Raw genomic sequence first — 18,616 nt, forward strand, 5'->3', positions numbered from 1 at the left:
ATTCAATGAAATAAATATAAACAAAATACGCTTCCGGTTATGTTGACTTCCGGTAACTTTTCGAGGTCAAAAAACAAATCGAAAATGGCCAGCATTGTTTTGAAGCAAATATTTTCTAGAACAGCAACAGCTTCTTGTTGTCATGTTAGAGCCATCGCACAGAATTCAAGCAGGTACAATTTCTTTGTCGAAAAACATAGGTTAAATAACTTTGTTTGGTTTAAAGACCAAATTTGCAGACGAATTTTGTAACAGCTGATGATGCAATGGCTTTTCTTATGTGGGCATTGTCAGTATAGACCAATGACATTGAAGCATATTTACTGTACAATTTGATGTTCATTTAACTTATTTAGCTATAGGCAGATAGCTGATACTTAATGATGAGTCCCCTAACGGCATAAGGTTATTTGTTAATCATTATCATTTTTTAAAGGTTTGATGAGTTTACTGAGGATCACAGAGTGATTTTCGCGCTTTAAGTATAACGTTTACCATAAAATTCAGGCTGTGACATACCGTTATTAATAGGGACGAAAGACACCAAAGGGACAGTCAAACTCATAATCAAAAATAAACTGACAATGCCATGGCTAAAAAAAAAAGACAAACAATAGTACACATGAAACAACATAGAAAACTAAAGAATAAACAACACAACCCCCCCACCAAAAACTAGGGGTAATCTCAGGTGCTACTGAAGGGTAAGCAGATCCTGCTCCACATGTTGCACCCATCTATTGCTCTTGTGATAACAAATCCGGTAAATGGTATAATTTGGTAGGTCACATTCATTAAAGGGAAGGGGATTGTAGTTACGAAGTAAGGAACATATCCGATATCATTTGTGAAACGGTTATCTGTCAACAGAATTTTAAGGACCAACAAAAGCATGTATTTTATCTAAAACATTTAAAGAATTTTTAACACTCCAAAAAAAATTAATACCTTTATTTTCATATGCTATATTACAAAAGGGAATAACAAGTTCTTTGATAGAAGTAAGGGAGGAGGGATTAACAAGTTATTTGATAGAAGTAAGGGAGGTAGTTAGAAGCACTGATAGATTAGTAGTAGAACACTTACTAGCTGCAGAACTTTAAAAGAGGGACGAAAGATACCAAAGGGACAGTCAAACTCATAAAATTAAAACAAACTGGCAACGCCATGGCTAAAAATTTTAAAAAGACAAACAGACAAACAATAGAATACACAACAAAACAATGGTCGCATCAACTTGACACGAAGTAAACATATCAATGTTTAAGTGAACTGTTTGATACAGTTTGTGTATATTTAATTACAAAATAAGGGTTTTCATAAATTTTTTAGGTTCACTGAATATCATATATATTTTTTTGTATTCTTGTTTAGTTATTGAGAGGTTCTTTGGTTAAGCTTTGGCTATCTAATTTTGCCATTTGAATTTGAAATTGTATAAATTTTTGAAATCTCTTATTTCAGATCTTTAAGCACATCCCATACACTGCTTTCTAATAAAGAGGCTGCTAAAGTGGAACCACAACAAGAAGAACAACAAACATCCAAAAATGGAGGATTCTTTAAAAACTTACTCAGAGTACGAACATTAAATCCTACTAAAGAATCACATTCTAGTCTTCTTTCGTCCAAAGAAACAGTTTATGAAATACAGTGTAAGTACATGTAATAAGTTTTTTCGATGAATATCATCTTAATTTCTTTATTATGATTAGTACTATAAGAACACATGGCTTGAAAATAACTTCTGCCATTAATATTCATGAATGGAAAGAGATTGGATATACCTCAATGAAACAGAAACATAACAAATACAAAAAACAAAAAGTCATCAAGAGTATTTTTGTAATGCTTAATAAATGCTATAATTAATTTAATGCACCGCCATGGCTTCAATATCAGGTTTATTTACTTGAAACAGGAGGGCCTTTCAATATAAAAAAAAAGTGAAAATACAGTACTCATTAGAAAATAATTTGGTTTTTAAATCTTTTGCACAAATTTTCTTTCGAATTTTCATATTTGTCATGTATGTGCTTTTGCATTTTCAGAAGTATGAAGCTAACAGGGAAAGTCAATTTGTTAGAAGCCTAAATGCAAATCTTAACACATTGTGTTTTGGGGTCTTCTCAAAATGTTTGTTTGACCCCTTTTGTTTATAACCATGTAGTATTTTGAGATTTCTTTTCTATGTAGTTCATGCTGTGAAACCTGAGTTTATGGAAGATTACTTAAATCAGTTGTAAGTAATATAGATTGTAATTAATGGATAGAATTTGTTTTTCAGGATCATTGTTTTAGCAGATATGAATAAGTGGTATCTCTGACATTGGATATGCCATTATTTTATCTTTTCAAATTACATTTCATTTCAAAGATAATTTAATGGATTTCATCACAATTTTTTTTAATAATTATATAAAATTATACAAATGATAGATTTAGGTAGATGAAGTCAGTCTGTGACCTTCTGTAAGGCATAATTCTTTAATTTAACAAATTTGGCGTTGTTTTCGAGTGGCAGTCTGAGTTACATTTATAATATTTGTTTTTTACTTGTTCTTGGTTTATTTTAGTCACGGATTAAACTCAATACTTGTTGGTCCCTACATGAACTTTGTAAATTTGGAAACATTCAACATTTATTTTTGAGAAATGAAAAATATACTCAATTTCTGATCAACGAGGATTTAGTGCAAGAAGATATCAGTAATTTGAAAGAGCATGCTTCTGTAATCTACTATAAATGTACTTATTTCTTGTGTACTTATCTACACAAATGTCAAATTTATGTGTTTTTGAATTCATGGTACATTTTGTGTATTTCTGAAATTTCATATCTGCAGTATATACATTTTTTAACTTCAAAAAAATGAATTGGTTCTGTTGACCGAGACACATATACGAACCTCTCCTGTCTTTCTAGTACAAAGCAGAGTTGATATTCATATTGTTTTCATTTTGAATATGTATTAAATTGGCCATTGGACATTTAATGGTCATAATTCATCATCATCTTAGGTTTAAGCTCACTTGGCCCAAATGATCTGTGTGATCAATTGATATCCTTGCCATCATCACCAGCTAATTTCAGCCCTTCATGGCATAAACTTTTCTATACATGTTGTTGATTATATTTTTAGGCAGTTAAGCTGCCTTAAGCAAGCACCCTGGATTTCTGTGCTACCCAGTAAATGCTGAAATATGTGCCATTGTTATCATCTAGCTGACTACTTTATTATTTATAACTTATTGGGCAGTTTTTTCATACTTTTCATTCTGGATTACAAAGAATATGACCAGAAAAACCTTAAATGATCGTCGATTTTCCCAACAGTTTTGAAGTTGCACATAGGAAGTAGAGCACATTAGGAATCCTTGTGTAGTTTATTATCCCCTGAGCTTTTGGTTAAGATGTCAAAGAACAAATGTATGAAATATTTTATATAAAAGACAAGTAGTTAAGATTTTCCAAATTGCAAAACTCGTAGGAATATTATTTGTCAGTATATACGTCAGTGGTCTATTAATATAAGTTCAACTGATCACGCTGTTGGCGGCAATTTTGAATAAGAAGACGAAATTTTCGTATCTTTTAAATTTGGACGCAGGGTTTCAAATAAGCGGTGGTCCGAGGTCTGTGACCTTCCACTTTTGCAGACGGACTTACTTAATTACAAGCTACGCCCGACGGACCTTGAAAGAAAGTAAAAAAATAACTTTACAAACATTTTTACCAAAGTTTCCTAAAAAATGATCTCAAACTTATTTTCATCATTTCTATTCATGACAGCGATGTTCAATTTGTTCAACCGCTAGCTTTATACAGAAAATCGCCGATAAATAATGTGTACATCTGAGTGAAATCGTATCTCACTTTCTGTCAAAAACAACACTGTAAACAAAATGGCTGCCGCGAGATTACAGTAATGGATCCGATTCCGGAAGCGGATAAGGGTAATCCCGGGTTTTGGGGCTATCAACAAAAAAAATCCAGACAGGTTACAAAATACATCTATGCATGGTAAATAAATATAAACACTAGAATTGAAAACCAATATTGTGTAAAAGAAAGAAAAAGCAGAAAATATTTTGTACACCAATTTTAATGTCAAAATCCAATACAAGTGACAGTTGGGAACAGTTTATCTAACAATATATATGTTCCTGGTAACAGTATAATTTTTTTTATCAGTGATAAATTTTGGTAATGCATGTTAAATGCTTTTCAAGTTAAACATATTAATGCAATTTCAAAGGTTATTTTTTTCTTCTCAATTTTGATAGGTCAGTTAAAATAGCTGGAAGTTTCTTATATAAAAAAAGATGTGGTATGATTGCCAATGAGACAACTATCCACAAGAAACCAAAATGACCAAAACTTGGTAACGGTCAAGATCCCCACCCATATTCATAAGTCAATTACACTTCACTACAGAGTTCGACTCGTAACGGGAAGAAGAAGATGGGACAATATAACAAATCATATGAAATATAGGTGGAGTTCGTGGGCCCAGTCTACCTCTTTCTGTTTGAGAATTTATAACGGTCGAGATCCACAATCTTAAACAATATATATTAATGTATAGGACAATGTTACAAATCAAATAAATTATAAGGGGGTCCCAAAGGTCACTCTACACCTTCACGTTTGAGAACTTGGAAAAATTCGAGATCATCACCCCTTAACCATATATACTCATGTATAAGACTATATAACAAATCAAATGAAATATAAGGGAAGTCCCTGTGGTCAACCTACCCCTCATGTTTAAGAACTTTGAAACAGTTGGGATCCCCAACTCTAAATTAAATGAAATATAGGGGAGTCCCTGCAGTCACGATTGAGAAATTGGAAACAGTCGAGATCCCCACCTTTAAATTAAACCATATATATTCATGGTATGACAACTAATCAAATGAAATATAGGGAGAGTCCTTAGAGTTACCCTACCCACTCTTGTTTGATAACTTAGAAACAGATGAGATCCCCAACCCTCAACCATATATATTCACGTATTGGACAATATAACAAATCAAATGAAATATAGGGGAAGTCACTGGGGTCCCCACCCCTCCTGTTTGAAAACTCGATAACAGTTGAGATCCCCACCCATAAACCATATATATTCATGTATGGGACAATATAAAAAATCATTGAAAAATAGGGATAGTCCCTAGGGTAACCCCACACCCTCTTGTGTGTGTTTTGAGAACTTGTAAAAGATTTAGATACCAACGCCTAAACCATATTCATTCCTGTTTTTCATTTCAAAAAGATTGAATGACATACAAGGTCAATCTCATAGCGTCATAGGCGACACATATGCATATCACTTTGCTAGCCCCTAACACCTGTCATTTTATTCCAAACTTAGACATCATGGACTTGGGGTGAAGGTGGGAGTCATTTACATTTACTATGGACAGGTCAGTCAGACCCCACCATTGATCCCTTTAGTAGTAAACATTTGTCTGATTTGTGTCTCATAACTTTTGTGCTGTAAAACACACTTGGTTTTCTTTCCAGGGAAGCAAGTTCATTCATACTTTTACAAGCTCGTACTAAAGTCAACTTGAACTACTAACAGTCAACTAATACAAACAATTACGCCCAACTAGAAGAACTGCAATCATTGCAAATTTGTACCACTGCTGACTCATGAAAGACTCATGACCTTCGTGGTCATGTGCGTTGCTATTGAAAACCTTGATAAATATGAATTATTTGCCTTAAATGAACATAAATGCACAGTCATATATGAATGTTTAATGTTTGTTCTTTTAAATCTTTTAAAAAAAGTTAAAGCAACATTGCCACAGTTTTCATAATTATGTTTGCCTTGGTTTTTGGTTAACTGCCTACAGTGCTTACAGCACTTTGATTATATACAAAAGCAAAATGAAAAGGTCGGGTCAACAAATTAGGGATAGTACATTTGTAATTGCGAAATATCCTACACAATTATTCCAACATAGTTCAACTTCACAAATGCCTTGAAATTAAATCTGTCAGGGCTAATGGACTACATTGGAATGTAAATAATTGATAAATCCTGTACAAGTTTTCTGAAGGGATTTAGTTTTGATATACAAGTATCAACTTAAAACCTGATTATACACTGTTAATTATATAAATGAAGATATTTGGGTTTTTTTGCACTTTTGTGTGTGTATTATCAAGGGTGTTTTATTTCAGCTCAAGGTTTCAAGGTCTGATGCATGAAAAGAAAACAGGTGCAAATTTAGTGGCCAGTTTTACAGTGGAAATAGGAGATCAAGATGAAGCTGGTATGTTAATAGGTTGATGTTATAAAAAACAAGAAGATGTGGTATGATTGCCAATGAGACAACTATCCTCAAAAGACCAAAATGACACAAACATTAACAACTATAGGTCACCGTACGGCCTTCAACAATGAGCAAAGCCCATACAGCATAGTCAGCTATAAAAGGCCCCAATAAGACAATGTAAAACAATTCAAACAAGAAAACTAATGGCCTTATTTATGTAAAAAAATGAATGAAAAACAAATATGTAACACATAAACAAACGACAACCACTGAATTACAGGCTCCTGACTTGGGACAGGCACATACATAAATAATGTGGCGGGGTTAAACATGGTCCTTTTCTTTTCTTATGAATAGTTTTACATGTCCTATCAGGGCCTTGTATAGCTTACTTTGCCATAAGGGTTTTGCTCATTATTGAAGTCTTTGGGAAGAACAATTAGAAATACTCTCATCTAATCAGTTAATCCCTGTTGTATAGTTTTCTCAATGGCAATCATACCGCATCTTCATATTTTTATATGCAAATCATTGATAGTAATTAGGATTGACAAGAATGGATGTCTCCACCTCAGTGAAAATAAGGCAATAGATAAGTTACAATTAGTAATATGCTTTGAAACATTGTTTATCAATTTAATCAGTTTGCAAGAAGATATATGCTAAAAGGCCAAATATTTTTCTATTGTTTAAAATTCTCAAATCTTCAAAAGAAATTGATTGACATATATTGAAATATATTTGCAGTGTCCATTTTTATATGAACAGTAGATGAGAATACAGCAAATATGATATGTTATTTCAAAATCAGCAATTTTAACAGATATTTTTCAGTTATTTTTTGTTGACTTCTAAACTTTGCATTATTTCCCCTTAGACATTGAAAATTGCATAAATCTTCAATAATCATTAACGACTAGCTTATATTTCAGTACACATATGGGAATATAAAGGTGGTTATCCAGTTTTAAACAATGCTACAGAAATTTACAGAACAGATCAGGTTAGTGTACTGTGTTTTATAATTCTTCTAGGAAGTTATAAAGAAATAATTAAAAGAATATGTTTTGAGATTAGAAATGTAATTTTATATTAAAATTTTGTTGAGTAAAAAAAATAATTATTTATGCATATATTGAAATCTACTACACAGTTTTCATGGTTTTAGATAATTATAGATTATTGTTGATTATCTCAACGAGATTGATTTTCTCGCTTGAGCTGGATGACATCTGTTTATCGCTATTTTACCTATGACGATGTTGTCAATTTCAATGTCAATTTCGTTAGCAACGCCACATGGCCTCCTTAGTTTCTAGTGATAATTTTTCCATCTCAAGCGAGAAGCATGATATGAAAATTATCACCAAAAAAGATCAAAGGAAAAATGCACAAAATAGCGATAATATGAATTAATGTGATTCCAAGAAGCTATCAAGGTTTTAGAGTTGACATCTGTATCATGTATACTTTTGCTTTTTCAAGATGCGACTCTTTGTTGCTTATTTATTTCTCTCTCAATTTAAGTAAGGAAAACTATAAGAGTATTGAAAAAGAAACTGATAACTGTCAGATCAGATACTGAGATAGCTATCTATATAGGCTGTATGCTTAAAAGAGTAGATGTGATTCATTTATAGCTATAGAGTTTATCAATGTTTATTGTGATTTTGCTTGATGTATTTATTTAACAACATGAGATATGAAATCTGTACTGAAAAGGCTACAAATGAAAATTTCACACTCTTTAAGAAGAGGCCTTAGTTTTATCTTGCTCAGCCAAATCAAGTCAAATACAACATTTCTATTATTCAGAAATCCTACCAGTGCGGAATATAGATTCCTACACTGCAACAAGTGTATTACGATATTTCTCCACTCGAGACAGTTAAATTTAATTATCTAAAGCACGAGGCTTGCCAAGCTCTTTAAATAACTTAAATTTAACTGTCGAGATTCAAAGATTTTCAGAAACTTGTGTTCTTTATATTTGACGTCATCAGGCATGGTCACCTTTTTTCATGACGTCACAATAGGAAAATTCAGAAAGAACAAAACATTTAGACTTCATAATCAAATTTCAACTAATCATTTGCCGAGAACATATCTTTCACTAGTGAAGAGAAATATTTTTCTCACACCGTTCAGGAAATATGAAAGTAGCACAAAAATTAGAGAATGCATGTTCTTCTATCCCTTAATCATAGACTCCTTTTGTGACCTACATTTTTTACAATTTGATATATTACAATTTTTTACAAACATTTTATCTTTCTTTTTTACAGGACTTTATAGAATACAGATTAGCCAGAAATAAAATGTTAAGATCCAGAAAGAATCAGATCTTGTTAGCATTTAGTTTTTGGCCAAAACTTGAACCAAGAAAGGGTAAAAACATTTATGAGATGAGAAGTTATACACTAAAGGTATGAATCATTGGTAAAGGATTTTCTGATCTGTCTGTCACTTATCAGCTAAAAAATTTGGTTTACCAAAATTTGATAACACAAGTTTCCATACAACAAAGGGACAGGTAGGATTGGATTTGGATGGTTATGGCTCAAAATCATTTAGGAATTCGAGGCAAAAAAGGAGAAAAAAAGGGTTTCCTTGCTAATAGACAATATTAAAGCAGTGTAAGGGAGGTTATCCTGAAATAAAATTGTACAATGTTGGATTACCTTCCTTACGCTGACTTTATATATCTATTTTAGACTTTTATGATGTATTTAAATGGGTAATTAGGGTTGCAAACTCCATCAGAAATTTGAATTTCAGATGTCAGAAATCAAACAACATTTTTGCATATAAGAGGTTGGTTGGTTTTGTTTTTTTTTGTTTTTTTTTTGGGGGGGGGGGGGGGGGGGTCCAATATGCAACATTTCAGCAGAAAATGTCTATCGGTCATGAAACAAGAAACATTACAGCAGACCCAGTGCATTTTCTTATATCCTATAACTACATTTTGTCTTAAAAATTATATTTTTTTTTCAGGCTGGCACAATGATAGAATGGGCAAATTGTTGGTAAGTTATTCAAACATTATTACCTTTAATATATATAGAAAAACAAGTCTCTTGAAAAAAAACCTTAAAAGTGGATTAAAAGGAGATGATAGTAAACATCAATGAGGCAGCAACATAAAACATATAACAAAACTGTCAAAAGACTTGCAATCTTCAATACAAGACCTGAGTTTAAACAACATGACAAACTTTTAATAAAGCCGATAAAAATTAACAGACACAATCGGAGATCTGTTGTAAACACTCAGGAAAATACATGAAGAGAAAAATAAAGACATGGCTCCTGACTTGGGAGAGATATATCAACCTGAAGCTGATGGTCAATTAAATGACATTTATGCAAGTAGGTGCAGGTACACATTTTGTTATTGCCTATTTCAAAGAACATGTATGGTAAAGTAATATACAAAAGATTTGATTGCTATTACAATGGCAATGTTCAAACTGAATATTTAATGAGTTAAAAGTAAGATTAAGTAAAAACTATGTACATTACAGGGGAACTTGGTGAGCATTATCTGTTCAGATTTTGTTACTTTTTTGTTCCGTTAGAAAAAAATCATAGTTGTCTTTTATTATTTCAAAAAGTAAATTTTTTAACTGGAAAACAAAAAATCTTTAATATTTTAAGACTATTGTTCTTACTTTTAAGTTTTAGCGCATCAATGTTTTTACAAATGCACACTTTTACATCCATATAGATTTCCCATCAATTACAGGGCAATATAGATTTCAGATAATTTAAAAACTGTAGACAATATACAACAATTGTGCAGTTATTTGATATATCATGGAACATTGTATTTATTATTTTACAATATTACAAGGGATTATACATATTTCAAGACAAGCAAGTGCTATTTGTTAAGCAGATAAGTGTCATTAGCACTCATACCACATCTTCTTATATCTGCATAATTTTATTTCAATGAAATTGTATGCTGAACTGATAACATACCGGACCATGTTTTATTTTATGAACCACATGTTTACAACTTGATTTTCAGATAACTTCAAAAGTGAAAGGAGAATTTCTTGTATTTGATTTTTTTCTCCAGGCAAACAAAGAAGTATATAACCAAATTAGCAAGTAAAAACGAAGAATTTTATCAAAGAATTATTTGAATATTATTGCAGGTGATACTGTATTAATAGACAATTACTCTTTAAGCAGACATATTTTTTTCTCTCTACAGGTGAACCAAGGCTTTCATTGAACATAAACTGAGCATTTTCAGAAATACAGTGATACAGCATACTTTTTTTTTATTTTTTAGATACCAGGTTATTTTTCAATAGGGTTTGGATTGGGTTTACAAAAAAGAAAATCATCAACCAACAAACCAATCTCCAGTTTTTTGTTTTTTTATAAGGTAGAGAGGCCAGGCCTTATTATTGACAGGGAATATATTGTCATTTAGGCATGTTATTGGACAAAGCTCCTTGAGACAAACATTTTGAGCTATTAATTTTCTTAATCGGATATACAGTTCAAAAGTTATGGTTGTTCAAAATTTCCAATTCATCCCCCCTTTTTTTATCCAAGATGGCCACCATTAATTAGACATTGAAGTCCCTTTTGGAAGGTTAATATTGATCCACATTGACATATATCAACCACATATTGCTTGTTTTCTGATAGTGTATACCACATTCTATTATAGTACACTTTAGCGGCCGTATTTTGACGTTGCCGTCCTCTCTATATAAGGATAAGTCACTCCAAAGTCAGTCAACATAAATTTGGTCATTACTAATTTGTACCTCTTACTGTGACTGTTATGTATATAATGAAATAAGCATTTTGTGAAGTAGGAAATGTACGGGAAAGTGCTCAAATTCCAAAGTTGACTTTACTTTAGCAAAATGGCCCCCAAAAATAGATTAGAGAATAATGGGGAGTTAAACTTAAAATATAAAGATTAGAGAAAAATAATCTACAAAATTAAAGAATACAGAATGAGATATGCTATCCAGACACTCATGCAGTCTCTTTTCATGGTACTTTCATTTTTATTTTTTTTCATTCATCGTGTGTAAAAAAAAGTCCAGTGAAAAGCTGTGCATAGCAGGGGAACCAAGGCAACACAATCAATTGTTTTGCCTTGTTATTACACCAGTTCACCATAATGGTGTTTTGAGATGATGTTACATAGGTATTAAAACAGATCTTTGCCTTGTCTGAACAAAGTTGTTGCAATGCAGGTTTTATATTTTTTTCTTCTAATTTTTAATCCCAATTTAAAGGGCTAGAGGTATACAGTCCCGAGGACAGGGAGAGGAACCTGTACTGGGTGTATTTTCACAGATAGGTGACCTATATATGGTCCACCATGTTTGGGGTAAGTTGTGAGTGGACCTAACTCAGTCCACATCTGCAAGCTTCACCCTCATAATATAAAAAAATATTTCAGCCAATTTCAGAACCTCAAATGTAATAACAATATGTATTGAAATTGTATTGCTGCTATCAAATTCAGTATCGAAATTGTCTTTTTCAAATTTATTTTAGAAAACATATCTTTATTTATATTTTTAAAATTCAAAATTGAAAGCAATGATATTGTTATTGCATTGTCAAGGTACTTTTCAAGTTTGTTCTTTCACCTGAAAAAAAACCCAAAACACTCTCTGCTGCTAGCCCACCAGGCTAAGCTTGTAAAAGTTTTATTAGGCCTTAAATGACTTCTTCTACAGGCCAATTGAATTCATACAAATTTAACTGCTGCTTCAAAGTAGGTGCACCATTTCAATATTTGAAACTTTTGACTTTGCACTATAGTACTTCTTCTTCAAAACCAGTCATTAAATAGTTTAAAAAGACCATATCTTAATTCTCTGTTGAAAGAACAATAAGCCAGGATTAAAACAAATTACCTGTCAGAAATTGGCTGGCATGATTCATGTTTACTAATATGTTTTGATATTATATGTGTGTAAGTTTTGTTTTTTTGCATTTTGCTTTTGATATTCATGCTTGTATAAAGCAAAATGTCAATAAAAAAGTACCATATATGTTTATCTTTTTATTTTTTTTTATAAACATTCTTATCTTACCAAGAAAAAAGTATATGTTGCATTTTACTGACATTTTGTTTATGTACATTTTTGTGTCAATTAATATATGATTTGCGTAAAATTTTGAGTTTTATGTAAACTATTTCTGCATGGCAATTTTTGTGTTTGAAATTCCAATCTGAAATTGATATTGTATATATGTTTGTACATGTACACACAGTATTTTCACTTCATAAATTGAATGTATCTTTTTCATCCTTTATAACAAAAATCCATTTATTTTCATTGGCTACATTGATAACAAGCTTTTGCTTATTAATGATTTCCTAAGCAGAGATATTTTTTATAGTCTTTTTAAGTAGCATTTAAGACATTATTGCTTTTATTTGTGTGTGAACATCCTTATACAGTATTGCTAATTATAATTGAAGCTTAAATTTCTTGGAAACTTTGTCACTTCCACCTTTGGTAGTTTTTCTAGGGATATAGAACAAATATTTCACTTTGTTTAAACTTGGTTGTAATATAATTTGAAATGAGAAAGTATTTAGAATGTTTGACTGAATATAGAAAGTCTTCCAAAATACATCAATTATTTGCTTTGTTGGGGAAAACAAATTTTACCAAAATTGTTTTGAATTTTATTTTTGCATTCTTGCCCTTTTAGTAATTCATGATTTCAAACTTTATTGGATACTGAGTAACATTTTCAAAGCATATAGCAATATTTTGTGATTGGTCAATAATTTCCTAAACAGTGGAAAATCAACCAATGGCATAATGTCATTTTCATTTTGATGTTCAATCATAGAAGTTACCCATAATCCTTAGAAATTCTGAAACAGGAAATTATGGTACAGAATTTTTAAGATAACAGTATTAGATGTTCAGATATAAATACTAATGCTTATGTAAATTTAATAACGCAATACTAATTCATTTCAGTGTGAATTGCTTACATTTAACATATGAGTTGCTGTTAATATGTATGAAAGTGCAAATGCTTTTAAAATAATTTTGAAATGTGCAGTTGTTTGAATTAAAGTGATTTCCCCTCTCATTACTAATTCAAACAGAAAGAAATGTATTGAAACGACTATCAAAGACATTCTATGTAAACATTTAAACATGTCAATACATTTTTTTCTGAAATAGTCATTGTATTTAGGAGCAGATGATTCATGCTACAGAAACTATCTGATCATTTGTGCTTTTTAAGAGTTGCTTAGAGCCTGATTTTTATTGTGCTTTTGCATGTTATTTTCAGTTTTACCTCATGGCTTGTACAGAATATCATATGCGTAGTACACAGTGCAGTACTGGTTAGAAGATTGAAAACTTCTTACAATTTTCTAGTGCATGCTGAAAGAACTATTAGTTTTCAGGCTGAAATCTCTAGTCGATATGACTGGTTCGTTAGGACTAAAAACCAATTACAACTATTAAGAATGCTTTAGATAAGATTTTGATTTGTTGTATAGGGCCCGTGGTATAGAAAACCGGAAGACAAATAACGAGCCTGTCGGAGGTTTCTTCTCACATCTAGGAGAACAATATGTTGTACATCATCTATGGGGTATGTTTTCTCTATAGCATGTGACATCCCCCAGGTACAGTATTGTTCTGTTGTCAATGTCTGCATAAATTTCAGTCCCATTGCATGTTAAAGAAAATCTAAAAAAATCTTTAGGTTGATTACTGTTGATTCATTTATTTTAGTTGGTAGCAATTTTCGTGGATTGAGGAAAACTTGTATTTCGTGGATATTTGATTTCGTGGCTTTTTAGAAGTCTGCATAAACTCCTATATACAAAATGTTATTCGTTGGACATTTGAATTTGTGGTTTTGGGGTTACCACGAAATCTACGAAAATTAGTATCCAACAAATAATAATGAATCCACAGTAATTAAATGGCATGTACTAATCAAAGTTGATAAAATGAAGAATTCAGAATGAAATGCACTGTTATTATTGACGAATTAAAACATAAACACTTTATAGCACTGAATTTCAACTTATTAAAAGCACTGTAACTTAAAAAAGTATAAGCTTTTAGAACACTTTTATACTAATTTTTTTATCATCTTTAAAAATAACTGTATTATAATGTATATATGATTAATCCAAATCTGAAAAAAAATTACATTAATATAACTCTTAGTAATGTTAAATCAACTGTTGAAATCATCAGAAATGCCACATATTTTGATACTGGTAGGCGAATATTTCATTCATATATATGTCATTTCTATAAGATCATATTCTAATTCCAGCAAGTCTAATAGCATTAAAACAGAATGAATACTAAGATTCTTATAGTTTTTTTCCTGGTAATATCAAATACATGTGCAGCAAGTTTTAGTGACAGAATATACAGTAGTAAATATACGGGGCTAAGTCATTTTTACAGTGTACACTTTTTCCTAGAGGATTTATACAACTTTTTTGGCAAATAAATATTTTAATACCTCAAGTATCACTAAACCTCAAAAATGTAAAAAGTAAAAGACACATACAGCAAAAGATAAGTGAAAAATTTCACCTAGTCATATCAGAAATTAATGTCTTGGTAACTGAAATTTGAAATTACAACGCCCTTATTTAGCTATATATGACACTGAATAATTGTCTTTCATGGAATATGGAAAATTACTTACAATAGTATATAGAAATATATATCATTTAGGGTGAAAGAATAACCATTACTCCATGAATTCTTCTCCAAATTTTAATTTTCAATTTTAACATTTGATCGTCTCAAGAACGGACTACAATTAAAGTTATAAAGTATTCTTCCAATGATCAAAATGTGACTGAATGTAGACTTTTAAAAACAATTGAGGCCTTGTTTTGTACCTTTCTTCATTAGTCTTTCATTACTGTTGTAGGATATACAGATTTACAGACCCGTAAAGAGACAAGAGAAGCAGCATGGAGCAGACCTGGCTGGGATGAATGTGTTGCTTACACAGGTAATAAATGGTGCACATGTGGTTGAAGATGAACATAATGTTACTGTTCCATCTTACTGTTGATTCATTATTATAAGTTGGATAACACGTTTTGTAAAAAAAATTAAGCAACTGGAAACAACAGATTTAAGTTTTCAATGAATTTCAAACTTTGTTAAATATGAGATAACCCTCCAACAGAGAACCCATAATGTAGAAGTAAGCAACAATTAGTCATAGTACGACCTTCAACAATGAGCTAAATCCCAACTGTATAGTATGATAAACAATGCTTAAAAATGAAAATTATCAGAAGAGAAAACAAAGGGCTTGATTAATGTACAAAAAAATGAACAAAAAAATGTGATTTACAGCAACAGAAGATACAAAATGTCTTTGGGTTAAACATATTTCCTGGCATCCAATCCCTAACTTGGGACAGAAGTGTAACAGCACAACATAAGAACAAACATTACAATCAGTTGAAAAAAAGCTATAAAACTCATCAGCCTATTTATTATCTATTTCCAAGTTTTCATTGTGAAACCTACACCATTCTCTTAACTATACTTTTCTATTTCAGTGCCATTGATAAGACATATGCAGTCTAGAATCCTGATACCAACACCTTTCTCACCTCTCCAGTAGGAGAGTTACTCAGGGAGAACGGACAACGTTCAAAGATTGCATTATAGACTAAACAGTATACAAAAAACACAGAATCTTACAAGTTGTAGGATAGCATGTTTATTTCTTGTTTATAAATTAAAAAGAGTTGATAGAAATACTTGTATTGTATATCAGACATTTCAAATGAAAACTTATTTTGTTTTCATTCTGATAGGATTATGATTTTTTGTAAGAAAAAAATATATATAAAAATGTTTTAGGTACATGTATTTGTAAAAATATAATTTCAAGATTATGCAGTTAGACTAGATGATTAACTTATACAGTAGATATTTAAAGATAAATAAAGTCACTGCATTTAAGAAGCAGAATTCAATAATTAAAACCTGTAAACATGTAGCTGAATTTTAGAAATAGTGATGCCAATCTTGTGGTGTTGATTTGTAGATCACTTTGAAGATTTTAATGGTTTACTTGACCTTGTCCTCATTTTCATGGTTCGTCAATGTTTTTGTAATACCTGTATAAACCCCTCAATCTCAAAGTTCCAAATGTCGTTCAATCACAATCAGTAAAACAGGGAAGACATTTCAATATGTCAATTTTTTTTGTTGATTTTGATATTTCTAGTAAGTTTCTTATGATTCATTGTGACCAGTTAATATATTTTTTTTTATAACTACAAAATTCTTTACTTTATATTTTATCAGAATATAAATGTGAATTTGAGATTTTTATAGTATACAAAAAACTCTTTTATTAAGGGCAAAACTGAATTTGAAATTTGGATAACTTGGTTTTTTTTAAGAAACACTAAACTTGAATGTGAAGGTCTTATAGCACTTTGTTGTATTATTTACATTTTTGTATGTACGTGTACATGTGTCGTTAGTTCTGGTTAAAGTTTATGTATACCTATAATACAAATACATATGAGAAATGTTATTGAAAATTTTTTTTGGAATGAATAAAAACTAGCTGAGCGATTGTATTTGTGAATGGTTTGATTGTTCACCTTATCTGTTTTAATTATGAAGACTAAAGCAGAGTTATCTCCCTGTTGTTTCATATCTATATCTTATGTTACTGGGTTGTATTTGGTGCATGTTCATTGTGGTTTGTGTTAATGTTCAATTTTCTCTTTTTATTATATTATATGTTTTTTTTCATGGAATGAAATGAGTTGTTAAATAATACTGTCGGTTTAAAAGTATTGATATTTTACTGAAAATAAAATTATTTAAGATATGGAAATGTATAAGTAAAATATATAAAATAAATTTAATAAATAAAAAGATAAGTTTACCATATTTATTCTTTTAAAAAAAGAACAATTATGTATAATTGAAAAAACTTATTACAGAGTTTTATAGAACTTGAGAAAAGTAATTGCAATATATGTAGTATTATTTTTCAAATAAATGCATTTTGTCCATTTAAACTATTCTTTATTTGTAATACTTTTTTGGTGAAGTTTATTTTAACTGTAAAATGAATTGCAAACAAATTGAAATAATCTTTTAGTATTTAACTAATTGTTTGAAATTATTAAGGACTATGTTGTACAGGATTGTTATAAAACTTATCATATTATTGAGTAAAACTCGAACTGTACCTGCTTTTAAACTTACAATTAAAAGACAAAATAAAATGTCTGCCATATTATAATACAAATGTATAGTGAAGACTGAGATCTTAAAGCATGAGAAAATTTGAAAATGTTAGAAAATAAAAAATACTGTCTATAGCCACCATATATTGCATTAGATCTCACAAAGTCTATGACAGCATTATATAATGATCTATAAACACATCTGTACTCACTTTCTTAGATGTGTGTAATATAGATGGAATATATTTTAAAACAATAAATTGTTATTTAAGTGAAAAATCTTGACTTTTTATTATGCCACACATACGATAGTAGAAGGGCATTATGTTTTCTGGTCTGTATGTCCTTTCGTCCGTTAGTTTGTTCCACTTCAGGTTAAAGTTTTTGGTCGCAGTAGTTTTTGATGAAGTTGCAAGTCCAATCAACTTGAAACTTAAAACAAATGTGCCCTATGATATGATCTTTCTAATTTTAATGTCAAGTCAGAGTTTTGACCCCAATTTCACGGTCCACTGAACATAGAAAATGATAGAGCAAGTTTCAGGTTAAAGTTTTTGGTCAAGGTAGTTTTTGATGAAGTTGAAGTCTAATCAACTTGTAAATTAGTACACATGTGCCCTATGATATAATCTTTCTAATTTTAATGCCATATTAGAGTTTTCATCCCAATTTCATGATCCACTAAACATAGAAAAATGATAGTGTGAGTGGGGAATCCGTGTACTATGGACACATTCTTGTTTAGTATTCACAGCTTTTTTCAATACCCCAAACATTAAAGGAAAACTAACAAAAAAAGGAAGTAGGATTTTAATCAATATATAAGTACCAGAACTAAGATAACTTTTGCTTTTAGGTTTAAAATCCTTACATGTAATTCTAATTATTGTATATAATATTTTACCATTTTGATTACCATAAGTAAAAGGAGAGAGAACACTATGACAACAAGTGAAACTGCGGGCTACTGCTCATGATACCCCTGCCGCAAGTGGATAATTTTAAAAGTGTAAAAATATGCAAGTGTTCGGTAAACAGGAAGTTGTTGTGTGACAAAGCTGTAAACACATCACACAGTATAGC

The 18,616-nt window shown here is 30.7% G+C and overlaps 1 protein-coding gene across 2 annotated transcripts; it reads left to right on the forward strand.

Annotated features, from left to right (window-relative positions):
* The first annotated feature begins 46 nt into the window (after positions 1-46).
* LOC134680726 (protein NipSnap-like) lies at positions 47-17,812 on the forward strand. 2 transcript variants are annotated; one of them, XM_063539931.1, is made up of 10 exons: positions 47-173; positions 1,465-1,655; positions 2,197-2,242; positions 6,200-6,291; positions 7,227-7,297; positions 8,580-8,720; positions 9,289-9,320; positions 11,568-11,662; positions 15,229-15,312; positions 15,875-17,812. In XM_063539931.1, exons 1-10 carry the CDS (start codon positions 85-87, stop codon positions 15,937-15,939), a joined length of 906 nt encoding a protein of 301 aa, XP_063396001.1. In that variant the 5' UTR covers positions 47-84; the 3' UTR covers positions 15,940-17,812. The 2 variants fall into 2 exon arrangements, with proteins under 2 accessions (XP_063396001.1, XP_063396002.1); XM_063539932.1 differs by lacking the exon at positions 11,568-11,662 and adding an exon at positions 13,820-13,914.
* The last annotated feature ends 804 nt before the right edge of the window (positions 17,813-18,616 follow it).

Source organism: Mytilus trossulus, chromosome 8, assembly GCF_036588685.1.
Source record: "Mytilus trossulus isolate FHL-02 chromosome 8, PNRI_Mtr1.1.1.hap1, whole genome shotgun sequence".
Classification (NCBI taxonomy): Eukaryota; Metazoa; Mollusca; class Bivalvia; order Mytilida; family Mytilidae; genus Mytilus; species Mytilus trossulus.